Source organism: Salvelinus fontinalis, chromosome 8 (genome assembly GCF_029448725.1).
Source record: "Salvelinus fontinalis isolate EN_2023a chromosome 8, ASM2944872v1, whole genome shotgun sequence".
NCBI classification, from domain to species: Eukaryota; Metazoa; Chordata; class Actinopteri; order Salmoniformes; family Salmonidae; genus Salvelinus; species Salvelinus fontinalis.
Window position 1 is genome coordinate 6,296,241 of NC_074672.1, and position 23,075 is coordinate 6,319,315.

General features: G+C 42.5%; 1 protein-coding gene across 3 annotated transcripts in view; it reads right to left on the reverse strand.

Annotated features, from left to right (window-relative positions):
- Window positions 1-21,124: 21,124 nt before the first annotated feature.
- LOC129860436 (ubiquitin conjugation factor E4 B-like) overlaps window positions 21,125-23,075 on the reverse strand; it is a 65,110-nt gene continuing 63,159 nt past the window's right edge. For all 3 annotated transcript variants that reach the window (XM_055930823.1, XM_055930821.1, XM_055930824.1), the window contains 2 exons: window positions 21,574-21,720; window positions 21,125-21,375 (listed from right to left, as the gene is read on the reverse strand). In XM_055930823.1, coding sequence (XP_055786798.1) covers window positions 21,308-21,375; window positions 21,574-21,720 — 215 coding nt within the window. In that variant the 3' untranslated portion in view covers window positions 21,125-21,307. The remainder of the gene's footprint in view (window positions 21,376-21,573; window positions 21,721-23,075) is intronic.

A 23,075-nucleotide genomic window follows, 5' to 3' on the forward strand; every position in this document is an offset into this window, starting at 1 on the left:
GGCTGCAGAGAACGTGATCACACAGTCATCCAGAATAGCTGATTCTCTCATGCATGTTTCAGTGTTACTTGCCTCGAAACGAGCATAATTTAGCTTGTCTGGTAGGCTCGTGTCACTGGGCAGCTCTCGGCTGTGCTTCCCTTTGTAGTCTGTAATAGTTTGCAAGCCCTGCCACAGCCGGTGTACTATGATTCGAACTTAGTCCTGTATTGACGCTTTGCCTGTTTGATGATTCGTCAGAGGGCATAGTGGGATTTTTTTTAGTAGCTTCCGGGTTAGTCCCGTTCCTTGAAAGCGGCAGCTCTACCCTTTAGCTCCATGCGGATGTTGCCTGTAATCCATGGCTTCTGGTTGGGGTATGTACATATTGGGGACGAAGTCATCGATGCACTTATTGATGAAGCCAGTGATTGATGTGGTGTAGTCCTCAATGCCGTCGGAAGAATATTCCAATCTGTGGAACATATTCCAGTCTGTGCTAGCAAAACAGTCCTGTAGCTTAGAATCTGCTTCATCTGACCACTTTTTTTTTTGTTGGCCGAATCACTGGTGCTTCCAGCTTTAATTTTTAGCTTGTAAGCAAGAATCAGGAGGATAGAATTATGGTCAGATTTGGGGGGGAAATGGAGGGCGAGGGAGCGCTTTGTACGCGTCTCTGTGTGTGTGGAGTAAAGCTGGTCTAGTTATTTAAAAAATAATTCCCTCACCCCTCGGGTTGCACTTTTAACATGCTGGTAGAAATTTGGTAAAAACGTATTTGTTTCCCTGCATTAAAGTCTCAGGCCACTAGGAGCGCTGCCTCTGGATGAGCGTTTTCCTGTTTGCTTATGGCGGTATACAACTCACTGAGTGCGGTCTTAGTGCCAGCATGTAGACAGCTATGAAAAATACAGTTAAACTCTCTAGGTAGATAGTGTGGTCTACAGCTTATCATGAGATACTCTACCTCAGGCGAGCAAAACCTTGAGACTTCCTTAGATATCGTGCACCAGCTGTTGTTTACAAATATACATAGACCGCCACCCCTTGTCTTACCAGAGGCTGCTGTTCTATCCTGCCGATAGTGTATAACCCACCAGCTGTATGCTGTTCATGTCGTCATTCATGTCGTCATTCAGCCACGACTTGGTGGAACATAAGATATTAGTTTTTAATGTCCTGTTGTTAGTTTAATCTTGCTCGTAGGTCATCGATTTTATTTTCCAATGATTTCATGTTGGCCAATAGAACGGATTGCAGTGGGGGTTTAATCTTTCGCCTACGAATTCTCAGACGGCAGCCTAACCTCCACCCCCTTTTTCTCCATCCTCTCTTCACTCAAATGACGTGGCTTTGGGCCTGTTCCCGGGAAAGCAGTATATCCTTCACGTCGGACTCGTTAAAGGAAAAATCTTCCAGTTCGTGGTGAGTAATCGCTGTTCTGATGTCCAGAAGTTATTTTCTGTCATAAGAGACGGTAGCAGCAACATTACAAACAACAACAAAAAAAGGAATGAAATAACAGTTGGTTTGGAGCATGTAAAACATCAGTCTGATCCACCCCTTAAAAAAATATTTAAAAAATCTGTCATTCCCTGGGTAATTCCTGCTTCTACCTGGATTATGTTTGAGATGCTTTTATTAAAGAACACCCTCTGTGTTCTATTACTTGTCTAACTATTTATCCACATTATAGCAGGGGGTGTAAAGCCATAACACACATGTTTTTCCAGCAGCAGACTATGATCGATAATGTCAAAAGCTGCACTGAAGTCTTAACAAGACAGCTCCCACAATAATTTTATCATCAATTTCTCTCAGCCAATCATCAGTCATTTGTGTAAGTGCTGTCCGTGCTTGTTGAGTGTCCTTCCCTATATGCTTGCTGGAAGTCTGTCAATTAGTTTTCTGTGAAATGGCATTGTTTCTGGTCAAACACAATTTTATCCAGAAGTTTACTAATGGTTGGTAACAGGCTGATTGGTGGGCTATTTGAGCCAGTAAAGGGGGCTTTACTATTCTTGGGTAGCGGAATGACTTTAGCTTCCCTCCAGGCCTGAGGGCGCACACTTTCTAGTAGGCTTAAATTGAAGATGTAGCAATATCGTCCGACTATTATCCTCAGTAATTTTCCATCCAGATTATCAACAATGACAAGCCACCGGGGTATGATAGACAATATTGCCACCTCTTTAATTTTGGTTTTCCTAGATATGGCTATTATATTGTGATCATTACATCCTATGGATTTGGATATTGCTTTTAAAGCAAATTTCTGCAGCATTGGTAATGATGTGATCAATACATGTTAATGATTTAATTCCTGTGCTGTTTGTAAATACCCTGGTAGGTTGACTGACAACCTGAACCAGGTTGCAGGCCTTGGTTACAGTTTGAAGCTTTTTCTTGAGTGGGCAGCTTTATGAGAGCCAGTCAATATTTAAATTACACAGAAAATGTACTTCTCTGATATCATGTATATTACAGAGCATTTCACACACATTATCCAGATACTGACTGTTAGCACTTGGTGGTCTATAGCAGCTTCCCACCAGAATGGGCTTTAGGTGAGGCAGACGAACCTGTAGCCATATTACTTCAACAGTAGATCTTCTCTATGCTTTACTGGAATGTGGTTCTTTATATAGACCGCAATACCGCCCCCGTTGGCATACGTCTTTTCTGTAAATGTTATATTTCTACCACTAAGTTTCAGAATATGAACGTTGTCTGTTACAAACAAATTAACTTCATGAACCTTGTTTCTCATGCTGCATATGTTAATATGGGCAATTTTTTAGCACTTTTCTGGGTGGCTTGGTTGTTTTACTGGGAAGCTTATCAGAAGTAGACTTGATTGTGCAGGGTAAGCTGCACAAAGTGGTCTTCGTACTAGGGCATATACATGTAGTTATTACCACGAATGAGATCCTGACATTGTAGCCTGTACATTGAATATAGTCACTGATCGTGTACTCTTCATTGGCAAATGAAGGTGTGGTTCAGGTATGAATCTCTGTGATACATTATTTTTCAGTCATTTCCAATACCAGGTGTATCAAACTCCAGTCTTTGAATGATGCTGTCTGCATTATAATTATACACTTCAACAGTGTTTACCACTCCTGCTCCTGGGACATCAATGGTTACACATTGTAACTATGCAATAGACTAGAAACATGATTTAACTAGTAAAAGGCTGACTTGTAATTCATATATACAGAAGAAAAAAATTAAACGGTACACTACACTTCCTATGCACCATGTAAATACCCTAAAACCGGTTCATCTCAATACCTAATTTCCTTCATATGCATTGATTTGATAAACACAGGATAGGTGTAGTATTTCATCAAATGAGACTTAATTTCAACCAGTGGAGAATGTGAAATTGAAAGAATTTCATTATCCAAGAGTTATAAATACATATTACATACAAGTTCAATCTGTACTTCAATGCACATCTGTTGTGCATTATAAAAACAGAGGAAGAAAGGTGGCGAGAGAGGTGGGAAAGAGGTAAGGACATAGGAGCAGGGAAGGCAGCATATGATTAATGAATCACAGTGCTACCTTAATATTATCTCAGTTCATCACAATTACATAAGTGTCTCCTAACCAGCCTCCCAGTCGGCCCGAAGGTTATCTTAAGAGCGGGTGAAGTGGTGATGACAGGACTGGGGGTTGGCATCCCCTCTTACAACAAAGCATACCTGCAGATGAGAGAGAGCATGTTTAAGTGTTGTTGTTTTTTCTATTCTAACACTCAATCATCAGGAGGTGAAATGCAAAACTCTTTGGATCATTAACTCTGGGACTACTCCAGCTCTATCTGTATTTCAATATAAAGCATCTCTTTAATAATACTTCCTGTTGACCTGACCAAGTGACCTCTCACATCTGATCATGCTGTGCCCTCTATGTAGCCAGTCCAGATGTGGGAGGGGTTCACCGACACAGCTGATATAACTAGAGGATTTAAGGAGAAGGGGAGACAGGGATGAAGTGAAGGAGAGCAACTGTTATTGAGAAGATAAGGTAGTTAAAGCGACAGTGTTCAACAGGAATCTGTGTGTGGCCTCACCTGGTGTCCACACCACACTAAGTGGCTGCAGAGCACTTTATGCTGAAAAACAATATAGCGTAGTTACAGAAATAATGAAGTGTCATGCTCTTCTGGTTGGCCCTCTTGCTTATTCTTTGAAGGTGGAAGGAAACATAGTTATACACCTGAGCCTGTTAACTGCACAACACAATCCATCAATCAGAGTGTGTAGGTGTGGGTTATAGGGTGTCTAATTGTTCCAAAAAACTACAAAAATAGCCTGTTTTGCACAGATATCACATCCTTACCTAAACAGGACCCTCACCTGAGAAGTAGAAATCAAAGGGAGAGAAACTGAGAATTGAATAACTCTAGTTGACATAGCTAAGTAAATTGAAGAATGCAATAACAGTAATGTGAATGGCTCTTAAGAGCCTTTGGCTGTGCATAGTGTAGTCTGGTGTTGCCAGGGAACAGCACCCTCTTAAAAGAGCCTTTGGTTGTGCATAGTGTAGTCTATGGTGTTGCCAGGGAACAGCCCCCTCTTTGAAGAAGTAGGAGGTGAAGATCTCCTGCACACGGATTGCCTCTCTTGCTGCGTTGTTGGACCCCATCCTTGAAACATCCTGCAGAGCAGCAGACTCCTCCTCTGGCACACGGCGGCGAGCTGCAGATCCTCTCCTGGTCCTCCTGGTCTGCCTTCACACATCTGAATTCCTCCAGGAGGCAGTCCCAGATGGCCTTGGTCACCCAACCTTGCAGTGCCCTACACGGTAACTCAAGGCAATCGTTTTTGAAGGGATCTCCAGATACATGGTATCTGTAGGAATAAGGAAGACAATGTAATTATTAGACTTTTACATCACCAGGTAATTGTGGATTACTAAAGTATAATATCCCTGATAACAAATCATGATAACATTGGATTGATAGATGCATATGCACACACACGTGTAGCATGTGACAATAGCAGGATCATATCAAGGATAGCATCACAAATGAATACATAAATGCTACTTGAAGCTTGATGAGTTGATCATTTGAATCAGCTGTGTAGTGCTAGGGCAAAAACAAAAATGTGCCCCCCTTTGAGTCCCCAGGACTGAGAACCACTGCTCTTCATTGGGACCTCTTCATATGTAGACTGGCTTTCATAGCTCTCTTTGTCTGAGGACAGAAAACCTCACAAGAAACAGACTTCATTATAGTCAAATTACACCGCACAGAATATTATGTTACTATTATCTCCGTCCTAACTTCTAGGGACAGGAACTACACAAAAGTACCTGCCCCATCCAGAATAGCCTCCTCTCTCACTGACAGTTGGGGCTGCTATCCTTTCACCCTCCTCCATGGCTGTTAGCTAGCTACCTACAAATGCATTTGGAGTTTGTTTTTTACAGTGATAAATACATCAAGATAGCTAGCTAATATGAAGTTAGGTAGCTGGTGATATTTAATTCACTTAGCTAGCCATCTATACAGTATTGGTAGTTGGCTAGATAGCTAGCTAGCTACGTTAGGAGCTCATTTGAGTTAGCCTGCACTGTAGCTAATTATCTAATAATACATATTTTTGTACATTTTCAAAGTGTATTTACTTTCTTGAATAGGTTCTCCCAGCCATGTGGACGATTGGAAACAGAGCAGCAACGTTTGTTTGTCTCCAGAGTGTTTTAAAGGATATTACTATTGAACTATGTACCCATTTAATAACCAGATCTTCATACAAACTTGGCGGGGTTCTAAGCTGACATTTGTTTTAAAGTCATACCATGGATCATTTAGGCAGAGTTCCTCTGTCCAGTGTCCGTGTTCTTTTGCCCATCTTAATCTTTTCTTTTTATTGGCCAGTCTGAGATGAGGCTTTTTCTTTGCAACTCTGCCTAGAAGGAAAGCATCCCGAAGTCATCTCTTCACTGTTGACTTTGAGACTGGTGTTTTGCGGGTCTAATTAATAAAGCTGCCATTTGAGGACTTGTGATGCGTCTGTTTCTCAAACTAGACACTAATGTACAGATGAAGTCGGAAGTTTACATACACTTAGGTTGGAGTCATTAAAACTCGTTTTTCAACCACTACAGAAATTTCTTGTTAACAAACTATAGTTTTGGCAAGTTGGTTAGGACATCTACTTTGTGCATGACACAAGTAATTTTTCCAACAATTGTTTACAGACAGATTATTTCACTTATAATTCACTGTATCACATTTCCAGTGGGTCAGAAGTTAACATACACTAAGTTGACTGTGCCTTTAAACAGCTTGGAAAATTACATAAAATGTCATGCTTTAGACCTTCTGATAGGCTAATTTACATAATTTGAGTCAATTGGAGGTGTACCTGTGTATGTATTTCAAGGCCTACCTTCAAACTCAGTGCCTCTTTGCTTGGCATCATGGGAAAATCAAAAGAAATCAGCCAAGACCTCATGAAAAAAAAAGTGTGGACCTCCACAATTCTGGTTCATGCTTGGGAGCAATTTCCAAACGCCTGAAGGTACCACGTTCATCTGTACAAACAATAGTACGCAAGTATAAACATCATGGGACAACGCAGCCGTCATACCGCTCAAGAAGGAGACGCGTTCTGTCTCCTAGAGATGAACGTACTTTGATGCGAAAAGTGCAAATCAATCCCAGAACAACAGCAAAATACCTTGTGAAGATGCTGGAGGAAACAGGTACAAAAGTATCTATTTCCACAGTAAAACGAGTCCTATATCGACAAAACCTGAAAGGCCGCTCAGCAAGGAAAAAGCCACTGCTCCAAAACCGCTATAAAAAAGCCAGACTACAGTTTGCAACTGCACATGGGGACAAAGATCATACTTTTTAGAGAAATGTCCTCTGGTCTGATGAAACAAAAATAGAACTGTTTGGCCATGATGACCATTAATATGTTTGGAGGAAAAAGGGGGAGGCTTGCAAGCCAAAGAACACCATCCCAACCGTGAAGCACAGGTGTGGCAGCATCATGTTGTGGGGGTGCTTTGCTGCAGGAGGGACTGGTGCACTCCACAAAATAGATGCCATCATGAGGAAAGGAAAACTATGTGGATATATTGAAGCAACATCTCAAGACATCAGTCAGGAAGTTAAAGATTGGTCACAAATGGGTCTTCTAAATGGACAATGACCCCAAGCATACTTCCAAAGTTGTAGCAAAATGGCTTAAGGACAACAAAGCCAAGGTATTGGAGTGGCCATCACAAAGCCCTGACCTCAATCCTATAGAACATTTGTGGCAGAACTGAAAAAGCGTGTGTGAGCAAGGAGGCCTACAAACCTGACTCAATGACACCAGCTCTGTCAGGAGGAATGGACCAAAATTCACCCAACTTATTGTGGGAAACTTGTGGAAGGCCACCCGAAACGTTTGACCCAAGTTAAACTATTTAAAGGCAACGCTACCAAATACTAATTGAGTGTATGTAAACTTCTGACACACTGGGAATGTGATGAAAGAAATAAAAGCTGAAATAAATCATTCTCTCTACCGTTATTCTGACATTTCACATTCTTAAAATAAATTGGTTATCCTAACTGACCTAAAACAGGGATTTTTTCCTACGATTAAATGTCAGGAATTGTGAAAAACTGAGTTTAAATGTATTTAGTTAAGGTGTATGTAATCTTCCGACTTCAACTGTACTTGTCCTCTTGCTCAGTTGTGCACCCCGGCCTCCCACTCTTCTTTCTATTCTGGTTAGGGCCAGTTTGCGTTGTTCTGTGAAGGGAGTAGCACACAGCGTTGTATTAGATCTTCAGTTTCTTGAACATTTCTTGCATGGAATAGCCTTCATTTCTCAGAACAAGAATAGACTGATTAGTTTCAGAAGAAAGGTCTTTGTTTCTGGCCACTTTGAGCCTGTAATCGAACCCACAAATGCTGATGCTCCAGATACTCAACTAGTCTAAAGACGGACAGTTTTATTGCTTCTTTAAGCAGGACAACAGTTTTCAGCTGTGCTAACATAACTGCAAAATGGTTTTCTAATGATCAATTAGCCTTTTACAATTATCAACTTGGATTAGCTAACACAACGTGCCATTGGAACACAGGAGTGATGGTTGCTGATAATGGGCCTCTGTACACTTATGTAGATATTCCATAAAAAATCTGCCGTTTCAAGCTGCAATAGTCATTTACAACATTAACAATGTCTACACTGTATTTCTGATCAATTTAATGTTATTTTAATGAACAAACAAATGTGGTTTTCTTTCAAAAACTAGGAAATTTCGAAGTGACACCAAACTTTTGAATGGTAGTGCATGTGTTGCCACCCTAGGCTCACGCACTGAAGCTCATAAAGCATATTTAGATTTTTTTTTTCAAAGGCATAAAATACCGTCCAATTTAAATATATGATAGTTTGTTGATATTCCCCCGCCCTACTGTAGAGCAGCTTCACAGGTTAATGATATCCATATGTTATGCCATTTTCAGGGATGATGTTGAACACAGATTCAAATCAATGTAAAATGTTGGAAATTAATACAAATATGCACTGTGCATGGGCTCATCGGAACCTGCCTCAAATCAAAATGTATTGGTCACATACACATGGTTAGCAGTTGTTAATGAGAGTGTAGCGAAATGCTTGTGCTTCTAGTTCCGACAGTGCAGTAATATCACCATTCCCCAACAACTACCTAATACACACAAATCTAAAGGGGTGAATGAGAATATGTACATGTAAGTATATGGATGAGCGATGGCCGAGCAGCATAGACAAGGTGCAGTAGATTGTATAAAATACAATATATACATGTGATATGAGTAATGTAAGATATGTGGACATTATTAAAGTGCCATTGTTTAAAGTGACTAGTGATCTATTTATTAAAGTGGCCAGTGATTGGGTCTCAATGTAGGCAGCAGCCTCTCTGAGTTAGTGATTGCTGTTTAGCAGTCTGGTGGCCTTGAGATAGAAGCTGTTTTTCAATCTCTCACTCCCAGCTTTGATGCACCTGTACTGACCTCCCCTTCTGGAAGGTAGCGGTGTGAACAGGCAGTGGCTCGGGTGGTTGTTGTACTTGAGGATCTTTTTGGCCTTCCTGTGATATCGGGTGCTGTAGGTGGCATGGAGGGCAGGTATTTGCCCCCGGTGATGCGCTGTGCAGACCGCACCACCCTCTGGAGAGCCTTGCGGTTGAGGGTGGTGCAGTTGCCGTACCAGGCTGTGATACAGCCCGACAGGATGCGCTCAATTGTGCATCTGTAAAAGTTTGTCAGCGTTTTGGGTGACAAGCCAAATTTCTTCAGCCTCCTGAGGTTGAAGAGGCTCTGTTGCGCCTTCTTCACCACACTGTCTGTGTGGGTGGACCATTTCAGTTTGTCAGTGATGTGTACACCGAGGAAATTAAAATGTTCCACCTTCTCCACTGCTGTCCCTTCAATGTGGATAAGTGTCACAAGAATTATCTTCTCAATGTTCATAAACCCAATTCAATTAACTACTCAGTCTGAAACCCAGCATTTGTAAGAAACTGGTTGAAATGAATCAGACGGAGGCCCAGCTACGATAGTCAGAAAGTTTATTTAAGAGAGCGCTCGTTAGTTGTACAAAACCATTCATTTTATACCAGCTCCTTACGCACATACTCTTGCACACAAACAGTAGATATCCTACGCACATACATACACACACAGACTCTTTCCGCACATACTTTCACACACAAACATTAGGTATCCTACGCACATACTGTCTCACTACCCAGCCGACAGAGATTAGGGACCGTGAGAAGCACTCCCTGTCCTCTCCCAATCTCTAGTCAGGTCGGCACCGAATTTTGCTCAGACAGTCTGTGTTTAAGATACTGTCGAGACATTGTTTTACTGACTAAAACTACACACATCATTAATTATAACTTTATGATTCTAGTCAATTTCATACAATTATATGGTTTCAGAGTGGAGTATTCTAATCATACATATAAATTCCAACAACAATAAGGGGGTGCTCCCTCTGCTGTTTCCTGAAGTCCACGATCATCTCCTTTTGTTTTGTTGACATTGAGTGAGAGGTTGTTTTCCTGACACCACACTCCGAGTGACCCAACCTCCTCCTTGTAGGCTGTCTCGTCGTTGTTGGTAATCAAGCCTGCTACTGTTGTGTCGTCTGCAAACTTGATGATTGAGTTGAAGGCGTGCATGGCCACGCAGTCGTGGGTGAATAGGGAGTACAGGAGAGGGCTGAGCACGCACCCTTGTGGGGCCCCAGTGTTGAGTGTCAACAAAGTGGAGATGTTGTTTCCTACCTTCCCCACCTGGGGGCGGCCCATCAGAAACTCAATTTGCATAGAGCGGGGTTGAGACCCAGGTCCTCCAGCTTGATGATGAGCTTGGAGGGTACTATGGTGTTGAATGCTGAGCTGTAGTCAATGAACTGCATTCTTACATAGGTATTCTTTTTGTCCAGATGGGATAGGGCATTGTGCAGTGTGCTGGCGATTTGTGTCATCTGTGGACCTGTTGGGGCGGTATACAAACTGAAGTGGGTCTAGGGTGGTCGGTAAGGTGATATGATCCTTGACTAGCCTCTCAAAGCACTTCATGATGACAAGTGAGTGATATGGGGTAGTAGTAATTTAGTTCAGTTATCTTTGCCTTGGGTACAGGAACAATGGTAGCCATCTTGAAGCATGTGGGGACAACAGACTGGGATAGGGTGCGATTGAATATGTCCGTAAACACACCAGCCAGCTGGTCTGCGCACGCGGTTAGAAATGCCGTCTGGGCCAGCAGCCTTGCGAGGGTTAACACGTTTAAATGTTTTACTCGATCAGCCACTGAGAAGGAGAGGGGGGGGGGGGGGGTGCAGTCCTTGTTAGCGAGCCGTGATGGTGGCACTGTATTATCCGCAAAGCGGGCAAAGAAGGTGTTTAGTTTGTCTGGAAGCGTGACGTCGCTGTCCGTGACGTGGCTGGTTTTCTTTTTGTAGTCCGCGATTTCCTGTAGACCCTGCCACATACGTCTTGTGTCTGAGCCGTTGAATTGCGACTCCACCTTGTCCCTGTACCGGCATTTCGCTTGTTTGATAGCCTTGCGGAGGGAATAACTACCCTGTTTATATTCAGCCATATTTTTAGACCTCTTTCCATTATTAAATGCTGTGGTCGCGCTTTCAGTTTTGCGCAAATGCCGCCATCCATCCACGGTTTTTGGTTAGGGTAGGTTTTAATAGGCACAGTCGGTACAACATCTCCCATGCGCTTCTTTATAAACTCACTCACTGAGTCAGCGTATAGGTAGATGTTGTTTTCTGAGAATGACCGGAACATATTCGTGATCTTCCTGTCTGGGTTGGGGGCCCCCTTGGGTTGTGCCGTGGCGGAGATCTTTGTGGGCTATACTCGGCCTTGTATCAGGATGGTAAGTTGGTGGTTGAAGATATCCCTCTAGTGGTACGGGGGCTGTGCTTTGGCAAAGTGGATGGGGTTATATCCTTCCTGTTTGGTCCTGTCTGGAGGTATCATCGGATGGGGCCACAGTGTCTCCTGACCCCTCCTGTCTCAGCCTCCAGTATTTATGCTGCAGTAGTTTGTGTCGGGGGGCTAGGGTCAGTCTGTTATATCTGGAGTATTTCTCCAGTGTCCTGTGTGAATTTAAGTATGCTCTCTCTAATTCTCTCTTTCTCTCTCTCGGAGGACCTGAGCCCTAGGACCATGCCTCAGGACTACCTGGCATGATGACTCCTTGCTGTCCCCAGACCACCTGGCCGTGCTGCTGTTCCAGTTTCAACTGTTCTGCCTGCGGCTATGGAACCCTGACCTGTTCACTGGACGTGCTACCTGTCTCAGACCTGCTGTCTTCAACTCTCTAGAGACCGCAGGAGCGGTAGAGATACTCTTACTGATCGGCTATGAAAATCCAACTGACATTTACTCCTGAGGTGCTGACTTGCTGCACCCTCGACAACTACTCTGATTATTATTATTTGACCATGCTGGTCATTTATGAACATTTGAACATCTTGGCCATGTTCTGTTATAATCTCCACCCGGCACAGCCAGAAGAGGACTGGCCACCCCTCATAGCCTGGGTCCTCTCTAGGTTTCTTCCTAGGTTTTGGCCTTTCTAGGGAATCTTTCCTAGCCACCGTGCTTCTACACCTGCATTGCTTGCTGTTTGGGGTTTTAGGCTGGGTTTCTGTACAGCACTTTGAGATATCAGCTGATGTAAGAAGGGCTATATAAATACATTTGATTTGATTTGATATTCCAGTCTGTGTGATCAAAACAATCTTGAAGCGTGGCTTCCGATAGGTCAGACCAGCGTTGAATGGTTCTCGTCACTGGTACATCCTGTTTGAGTTTCTGCCTATAAGACGGTATGAGCAAGATGGCGTCGTGGTGGGATTTGCCGAGGGAGGGCGGGGGAAGGCTTTGTAAGCATCGCGGAAGTTAGAGTAGCAGTCGTCGAGAGTATTACCCCTGCGCGTAGCGCAATCAATATACTGATAAAATATAGGTAGCCTTGTTCTTAAATTTGCTTTGTTAAAATCCCCAGCGACAATAAATGCAGCCTCAGGATATATGGTTTCCAGTTTACATAGAGCCCAGTGAAGTACCTTGAGGGAATGTACACAGCTGTGACTATAACTGACGAGACTTCTCCTGGTAGATAAAATGACCAGCATTTGATTGCAAGGAATTCTAGGTCGGGTGAGCAGAAGGACTTGAGTTCCTGTATGTTGTTATAATTACACCATGAGTCATTAATCATAAAGCATACACCGCCCTTCTTCTTCCAAGAGAGGTGTTTATCTCTGTCGGCGCGATGCATGGAGAAGCCCGGTGGCTGAACCGATTCCGACAACATATCCCAAGACAGCCATGTTTCCGTGAAACAGAGAATGTCACAATCTCCGATGTCTCTCTGGAAGGCAACCCATGTCCGAATTTCGTCTACCTTGTTGTCAAGAGACTGGACATAGGCGAGTAGTATACTCGGGAGCGGTTGCCGATGTGCACGTCTACAGAGCCTGACCAGGAGGCCGCTCCTTCTGCCGCGCCGTTGTTTTAGGTAGGCTACTGGGATTAGATCCATTGTCCTGGGTGGTGGTCCGAACAGAGGATCCATTTCGAGAAAGTGGTATTCCTGGTTGTAATGTTGGTAAGTTGACGTTGCTCTTATATCCAAAAGTTCTTCCCGGCTGTATGTAATAACATTTAAGATTTCCTGGGGTAACAATGTAAGGAATAATACATTAAAAAAACTAAATACTGCATATTTTCCTCAGAACTCGAAGCGAGGCGACCATCTCTGTCGGCGCCATTACATTTTAGTCATTTAGCAGACGCTCTTATCCAGAGCGACTTACAGTAGAGTGCATACATTTTTATTACATTTTACATACTGAGACAAGGATATCCCTACCGGGAAAACCCTCACCTAACCCGGACGACGGTATGCCAATTGTGCGTCGCCCCACAGACCTCCCGGTTGCGGCCGGCTGCGACAGAGCCTGGGCGCGAACCCAGCCCAGCCTGGGCTCTTCAACAGCCAGTGAAACTGCAGGGCACCAAATTCAAAACAACAGAAATCCCATATTTAAAATTCCTCAAACATACATGTATTTTACACCATTTTAATATACACTTGTTGTAAATCCAGCCACAGTGTCCGATTTCAAAAAGGCTTTACGACGAAAGCAAACCAAACGATTATGTTAGGTGAGTGCCTATTCACAGAATAACACAGCCATTTTTCCAGCCAAAGAGAGGATTCACAAAAAGCAGAAATATAGATAAAATTAATCACTTTTGATGATCTTCATCAGATGGCACTCATAGGACTTCATGTTACACAATACATGTATGTTTTGTTGGGTAAAGTTCATATTTATATCCCAAAATCTCAGTTTACATTGGCGCGTTACGTTCACAAGTTCCAAAACATCCAAACTCACGACGCGCGGGCAAGTTTTAAAAGTTTTTTTACAGTCCGTAAAAACATGACAAACTAAGTATTGAATCAATCTTTAGGATGTTTTTAACATAATTCTTCAATAATGTTCCAACCGGAGAACTATTTTGGCTTCAGAAGTGCGATGGAACAGAGCTTGCTCTCATATGAACGCACATGCTCAGCGCATGTTCAGGTCATGGTAGACCTTACTCATTCCCCTCTCATTCGGCCCCACTTCACAGTAGAAGCATCAGACAAGGTTCTAAAGACTGTTGACATCTAGTGGAAGCCTTACCAACATTACCAATATCCCACTGTATCTTCAATAGGAGCTGAGTTGAAAATCGACCAACCGCAGATTTCCCACTTCCTGGTTGGATTTTTTCTCAGGTTTTTGCCTGCCATATGAGTTCTGTTATACTCACAGACATCATTCAAACAGTTTTAGAAACTTCAGAGTGTTTTATATCCAAATATACTAATAATATGCATATTCTAGCTTTTATGGCTTTGTAGCAGGCCGTTTACTCTGGGCATGCTTTTCATCCGGACGTGAAAATACTGCCCCCTACCCCAAAGTTAAACAGGTCAACATACACAAGGCTGCAGGGCCAGACGGATTACCAGGACGTGTGCTCTGTGCATGTGCTGACCAACAGGCAGGTGTCTTCACTGACATTTTCAACATTGCTCTGATTGAGTCTGTAATACCAACATGTTTCAAGCAGACCACCATGGTCCCTATGCCCAAGAACACAAAGGCAACCTGCCTAAATGACTACAGACCCGTAGCACTCACGTCTGTAGCCATGACGTGCTTTGAAAGGTTGGTAATGGCTCACATCAACGCCATTATCCCAGAAACCCTAGACCCACTCCAATTTGCATACCGCCCAAACAGATCCACAGATGATGCAATCTCTATTGCACTCATCACTGCCCTTTCCCACCTGTACAAAAGGAACACTTATGTGAGAGTGATATTCATTGACTACAGCTCAGCGTTCAACACCATAGTACCCTCAAAGCTCATCACTAAGCTAAGGATCCTGGGACTAAACACCTCCCTCTGCAACTGGATCCTGGACTTCCTGACGGGCCGCCCCCAGGTGGTGAGGGTAGGTAGCAACACGTCTGCCACGGTGATCCTCAACACTGGAGCTCCCCAGGGGTGCGTGCTTAGTCCCATCCTGTACTCCCTGTTCACCCATGACTGCATGGCCAGGCACAACTCCAACACCATCATTAAGTATGCAGAAGTCACAACATGATCACCGACAACGACGAGACAGCCTATAGGGAGGAGGTCAGAGACCTGGCCGAGTGGTGCCAGAATAACAACCTATCCCTCAACGTAACCAAGACTAAGGAGATTATTGTGGACTACAGGAAAAGGAGGGCCGAGCACGCCCCCATTCTCATCGACAGGGCTGTAGTGGAGCAGGTTGAGAGCTTCAAGTTCCTTGGTGTCCACATCAACAACAAACTAGAATGGTCCAAACACACCAAGACAGTCGTGAAGAGGGCACGACAAAGCCTAATCCCCCTCCGGGAACTAAAAAGATTTGGCATGGGTCCTGAGATCCTCAAAAGGTTCTACAGCTGCAACATCGAGAGCATCCTGACTGGTTCCATCACTGCCTGGTACGGCAATTGCTCGGCCTCTGACCACAACGCACTACAGAGGGTAGTGCGTACGGCCCAGTATCTTACAAGGGCTAAGCTGCCTGCCATCCAGGACCTCTACACCAGGCGGTGTCAGAGGAAGGCCCTAAAAATTGTCAAAGACCCCAGCCACCCCAGTAATAGACTGTTCTCTCCACTACCGCATGGCAAGCGGTACCAGAGTGCCAAGTCTAGGACAAAAAGGCTTCTCAACAGTTTTTACCCCCAAGACATAAGACTCCTGAACAGGTAATCAAATGGCTACCCAAACTATTTGCCTTGTGTGCCCCCCCAACCCTTCTTTTTACACTGCTGCTACTCTCTGTTTATCATATATGCATAGTCACTTTAACTATACATTCATGTACATACTACCTCAATTGAGCCGACCAACCAGTGCTCCCGCACATTGGCTAACCTGACCATGCATTGATGCACCTGAGTTTGCTGATGCAGTGGCACTGGACTCTGACCCTGATTAATAGTCTGGGTCAGCACAGAGATGAGGCTGTGTGCAGCCGAAACCACCTCTGAATACTCTCTCTGCTGAACACAAAGTAAACATTAGCTGGATATAGGGGAAAAGCGTCAACTGACTTGACCACATTTGAATGCATCTAGCTTAAATATCCAGCTAGTCCAGAGGGTAATTGAGAAACAATCAGATATATTTCAATGTATGCTTTCCGTTAATAACCAAGTAGCTGTTCATAAAAGGCGAAATGTGATTTCAATCTCATGATGTAAGAGTATCGTTGTGTCATGGTGGATAAATGTAAGCTAGCTAACTGGAGACATTCGTGAGGGTCTAAAATCACAATGGCCTATTTCGACGTGACTTGGTTTAATAAAATCATAAGGACAACCCTACAGCCTGGTAGCGAGTAGCTACGGGCACGCAGTGTCTTGCGATTTATTTATTTAAACTTAAGCCAGCCGACTAAACTAGTTAAGTAACGTACTTCAAAATTGTAACGGGTCAATATATGAAGCGTATCTTTATACAATAAATTTCAGGCAAGATTGAGTCTAGGCTTCATGTATTGTTATGGGAAAAGCTCTTTAGGGTTTTAGCGGGGGGGGGGGGGGGGGGGGGGGGGTTCTCTCTCTCTCACACACCTTTCAATACGGCTGGCAGTGGCTAGCTGTAACTTAACGTTACAGGCATGCAGCCTTGCGATTTAATTCCATTTCCATTTGGCTAGCTAGTCCGACACCAAAGCCTGCCAACTAAGCTAACGTAATTCACAATTGCAAGTCACGGGTAAATAATGTAGGGATATTAGAAGCTTGTCTATCTAATACATTTAATGACAAGCCATCTAACTACTTAAGTAAACATATGAAATTACCTGTTGCCCAAAGTTTGGGTAACTGGTTCGCCATGTTTAGAACATGCGGGCACAGGGGTGAAAGATTTGGGAGTAGTGGTGATGTCAGACCGTCTGGTTAAGTAGCCAATAGAAAAAAAGTCTGTCTATCATGTTCATTGATGGGGTTAAGATGAACCGTCACTCCAAAACTAGTGGACCAATGGACACTCATCGTCTACGCCTCCCTCTAAACCTCGCCCTTCACGGAAAAATGGCAAAACTCGCAATTGAAAATACTGGCAGTGAAAGCAAAGTAACCCTTATTTTACCAGGTAAATTGACTGAGAACACATTCTCATTTACAGCAACAGCCTGGGGAATAGTTACAGGAGAGAGGAGGGAGGATGAAAAAGCCAATTGTAAGCTGGGGATGATTCGGCGTCCATGATGGTATGAAGGCCAGATTGGGAATTTAGCCAGAACACCAGGGAAAAAACACCTACTCTTACAATAAGTGCCATAGGATCTTTAGCGACCACAGAGAGTCAGGACACCTGTTTAACTTCCCATCCGAAAGACACAGGGCAATATCCCCAATCACTGACCTGGGACATTGTGATATTTTTTTAGACTAGAGGAAAGGGTGCTTTCTATTAGCCCTCCAACACAACTTCCAGCAGCATCTAGTTTCCCATCCAGGGACTGATCAAGACCAACCCTGCTTGGCATCAGAAGCAAGCCAGCAGTGGGATGCAGGGTGGTATGTGGCTGGCAATACAAGTAGGTTAACCAAAAGGTAGCAAATGCAGGCAAGAGGGTAAGCAAAATGGATTTAATAGAATTGGTTACTGGGAAAGTTTAACCAAAAACTATTTTTGTATTTGTTTACAGTACAGTAGGCCATTCGTGAACTTCAACATGACTGATTCAATTCAGAAATCACTTAGATCTTAAATTAGTGTTAAATACAAGTAAAACCAAGCTCAAGCTGTTCTCTAGGTCACGAAATGTTGACCCTGGGGACCTGCATATTTGGCCTACAAATGGAAGCCAAATTGAGCTTGTTTCTCAATATAAGTACCTGGGTGTCTGGATTGACGTAACGCATATAGAAAATCTGACTAAGCTAAGATCCAAGATTGTTTTTTTATATTGAAATAAATCATGCCTCAGTATTGAAAAACAATGCTTCTCCCTGTATTGAATTTTGGTAATATTGTTTACATGCATGCGGCAAACTCTGTTTTAAAACCCTTGGACGCAGTCTTCCATTCCACAATACAATTATCACGGGGGACAATTTTAGGACTCATCATTGTAGTCTGTATAAAATGTGGGACGGACCTCTCCGTCTGTCAGAAGAGAGCTGCATTCTCTTTTATTTATTTACAAAGCAATCTGACAGAAACTCCCTGCATATGTAACTTAATTAATTAAGTTAAGAATCATACCATTACCAAACCCGTTCTCAGGAATGGATAACACTAGAGATCCCTTCAGTCTCCACAGATTTGGGAAAATCTGCATTTAGTTTTTTGCCCCTAATTTGTGGAACAATCTGCAGAGTTCACTGCAGTTACATGTGCTGGTGCCACTCAGGCAGTTTACATTATTGATTGAGGACCTCTGTGATTGGTTTTATTAAACATATTTTGGTTTATTGTGTGCTGAATTATATTGTTTTATTATTATGTTTTTATTGTCAAATAGATTTTTAATCTCAATGTGACTCCCTGTTTAAATAAAGGTGAAATAAAATAAATACAATTACAACTGTAGCAGGCCAATCCTTCTTCTGGAAGTATGCTGTAGGCTTTTGTTTCAGCCCAGCGCTAACACACCCGATTCGTCTTATCAAACCTAATGAGTTGATAATAATCTGTATAATTGCTGGGCTGGAATAGAATGCCCAGCCAGTAGATCAAGGAGTGGAGCAGGGTTGGCCACCCTTGGACTTTTTTGTTCACCCGAAATTATGCTTTAATAATAACAGCATACTTTCACTAAGATGTCTAACATTTACAAACAAGTTTGATTATTTGTACATTTAAAAAAATATATATATATTTTCATTCAACGTTAATTCATTGAAATATTTAAACTTGTATTAATTGTTAACTTAAAAACATTATTCAAGATGAACTAGTGTCCATGTTCATTAATTACAGATCACAATTCTGCAATAAAAAGGTGTGACGGATATCTGTCTCTAATTTGACTGTTTCCGTGTTGCTTTCTCAAATGAACGTGACCTTTTTATCCAGTTGTGAGCTCTTCAAACCGGTTTTATTTGATTATCACTGTCTCAGAATATCAGCCATGTGAACAAAATGTGCAAGATAACATAATGTATCACCAATGCAGCCATAGGCCAGCAGTATGATGGCCTAACTGGCATGTACAATCAATGTGCCCCTTGTCATTCTACATCTGAAGAAGAGTATAGCTAAACTCACATACTTAGCATATTTATGAGCTGGCTATATGTTCTCGATTTACAATGAGAGTGGGTAAACAGTGAACAGTGCTTTTTTAATATGTGCATGAGGGGGCCTTCATTAAGTGTGTGGAAGAGCTGGTCATGACTAATAGTTATCTGTGGGACTGATACCAGTGTGGAAGAGCTGGTCATGTCTAATAGTTATCTATGGGACTGATACCAGTGTAGAAGAGCTGGTCATGTCTAATAGTTATCTATGGGACTGATACCAGTGTAGAAGAGTTGGTCATGTCTAATAGTTATCTATTGGACTGATACCAGTGTAGAAGAGCTGGTCATGTCTAATAGTTATCTATGGGACTGATACCAGTATGAAGAGCTGGTCATGTCTAATAGTTATCTATGGGACTGATACCAGTGTAGAAGAGCTGGTCATGTCTAATAGTTATCTATTGGACTGATACCAGTGTAGAAGAGCTGGTCATGTCTAATAGTTATCTATGGGACTGATACCAGTGTGGAAGAGCTGGTCATGTCTAATAGTTATCTATGTGGGACTGATACCAGTGTGGAAGAGCTGGTCATGTCTAATGGTTATCTATGGGACTGATACCAGTGTAGAAGAGCTGGTCATGTCTAATAGTTATCTATGGGACTGATACCAGTGTAGAATAGCTGGTCATGTCTAATAGTTATCTATGAGGGACTGATACCAGTGTGGAAGAGCTGGTCATGTCTAATAGTTATCTATGGGACTGATACCAGTATGAAGAGCTGGTCATGTCTAATAGTTATCTATGGGACTGATACCAGTGTAGAAGAGCTGGTCATGTCTAATAGTTATCTATGGGACTGATACCAGAGTAGAAGAGCTGGTCACTTTTAAAGGACTTTGTGAATGATTACCTTGACAATAGGATGATTTAATATTATTGTCTTGCAGAGATGTGAAAGATGTTAGAAATGATTTTCCCTGTGAGTTTCCTCCTAATACAGGATTTGTGTGGTGTTTCCATTTCCAACACAGAGATGCATCAGCAGGATGAGGGACACTCGGGCGTCAATACATTTCAAGCTCTCGCTCTACACTATGCCACAATAAAAGTAGTTGTTGGTTTTGTACGTCTGCTCCATTCACATCAAGGGCAGGTATTCCATTAGAGTATTCCTTTTAACCAGAGTGACATGATGGAGAGATGTTAATTGGTATAAGGCGATTATTGGTACTAATTGGGGTAAGAAGGTTGAGTATCAACATGCGAGAGTACCTACAAGCTGAGAATGCCTACAATTTTTCCAATAATTGTTTACAGACGGATTATTTCACTTAAGTGAACTTAAGTGAAAAGCTGAGGACAGGGGAGACTGAAGATCTGACTCCCAGCATAACATTTTGATTTGTCCTCTTAATAAACCGATTTGCTTTGTAATTTGCGTTATTGAAGAACATAATTTGCTCTCAGTGGCTTGTCATTGTTGATAGACAAAAATCTTTTTTATGAACTGTTGCGTTTATATTTTTGTCCAGTGAAAGTTTTACTACTTAACCAAAATGGATCTCCATTCCCATATCCAAAAATATATCACCCTCCCTAACAAAGTATACATAAAGGCTTACAAAAATTAACAAGGAAGGCGATTGATTGCATTTTGCTGCTAAAACCTGTAGGCTGTGACAACTGTTTATCCTTGCAGCGTTATATGCATTCACTCTGTTAAATATATGCATATGTAGATATATACACACACAAAGTCATGAGAAAAATTTTTTAAAAGTCGAAATTTTATTATGTTTCATTTTTAGAGCCAAGGGCCTTTATCCTTATTTTCTCAGATCGTCATCTAAAAGGAGAAAAATCACAGGTTTCTTTTTTTCAATTTGTTCTTGATGGTATTGAATTCAGTCGTGGTGATAACATCCTTTACCCCCGGAGTTGGGGGTGTTACTAGAGGAAACGTCCCTGGCCTTGCTTCTCTCTCATCCATGCCTGGATCCTCTCCTTCAGTTCAGGGACTGTGAATAAAGACACAGCAAAACGTGACCACAAACCCCTGAGGACCTTAACAGTTAATAAGGTGTGCTAGTAGGACATGTTGCCTAAAAGAAAATGGAAAATAAACAGACTTAAATTGCAGTTAGATTGCTGGTCCCCTCCTTTCATTCTTATGTGACCAGCTCTTGACTGGAAGACCATGCTGTGTGTGTACATACGTGACTCCAGCATGCTTTCGTTGAGAGGCTGTCTGTTAAAGGGGTCAGTCGGGGAGTTGAGAAGGTGGCGGAGGATGATGGCTCGGTCCATGATGTTCCCAGAGGGCAGTATCACAGGGTCAGTCATTAATGTGTCCATCAGAGGGTCTGTGGACACACACGTACAAAGATAAAATTACATTTTATCATCAATTAAAATTAAATTCATAAAATCAACATATACTTTCCTCTCTTCAGACATTGTTATTACGCTCTCTGCATGCAAGTGTCTATGCTAAAAATAAAGCAGACTAGAAATGCAATAAGAAATCTTAATTAAGATAAGGCAATTATCTTTAAATTAAAAGTTGTCCTATATTGAGAGGTTGCTGTACTGTAATAGAGGGTTTTATGTTACACGTGAGGACTGTCATGACTGGCCTGTTCAGGTCATGTTACCATGGATCACAGTCCTACAGAGACATCTCTCACTGCCGCAGAGGTGACACCTAATGCCCACTGTAAATCTTAAAGGCAGCAGACGAATCCTTTGTCCTCTCAGTATGGAGGATTGGAATGTGTGAGTGGGTCCTATGGAGAACCTACCTCAGGACGGTAACATGCAATAAATGGACTTCGGGACAATATATTCCATCAGCCAAAATGTTGGTAACAACGATAGATGGAATATGAAAATGAATGTCGTTTTTGTTATGTTATTAAAAGTTAAGACGACATTATAACAAAAACTTAACTTGAAGAGTTTATAATAGTACCCAATGTTTGCATACTGTGCATTGTGTGGAAAGTCTCCAGATCAAATATGTTTTTGTTAAAGATGAAATGTGAAGTTAGTTGTCTAAACCGGATCTGAGTAAAATCCATACCTTGCCTCGTAACTAGATACGCCATAAAGACGGAAACGCCCCTTTGTGACCCGGGGGTATAAAACATATGAACAGACTAGGTGACCACGCGCTGCAGCCAAGTTCCACGAGTTGTCGCAACCCCAAAACACAACACGAGAAGATGAAAGACGGCGCAAAGTACAGAGAGATCCTTGATGAAGTCCTGAGCGCTCTGGAGCAGGTTTTCAAGACAATGATCCTAAGCACAGAGCCAAAACAACGCAGGAGGGGCTTCTGGACAAGCCTCTGAATGTCCTCGAGTGGGCCAGCCAGAGCTCGGACTTGAACCCGATCGAGCCTCTCTGGAGAGAACTGAAAATAGCTGTGCAGCAACACTCCCCATCCAACCTGACAGAGCTTGAGAGGCTCTGCAGAGAAGAATGGGAGAAATTCCGCAAATCCAAGCTTGTAGCATCATACCCAAGAAGACCCAAGTCTGTAAATCGCTGCCAGAGGTGCTTCAACAAAGTACTGAGTAAAGGGTCTGAATACATATGTAAATGTTTAAATTTAAATTTACTTAATTTACTTAATATATTTGCAATAATGTCAAAAAAATCTGTTTTTGCTTTGTCATTAATGGGTTTTGTGTGTAGATTGATGAGGGGAAAAAAA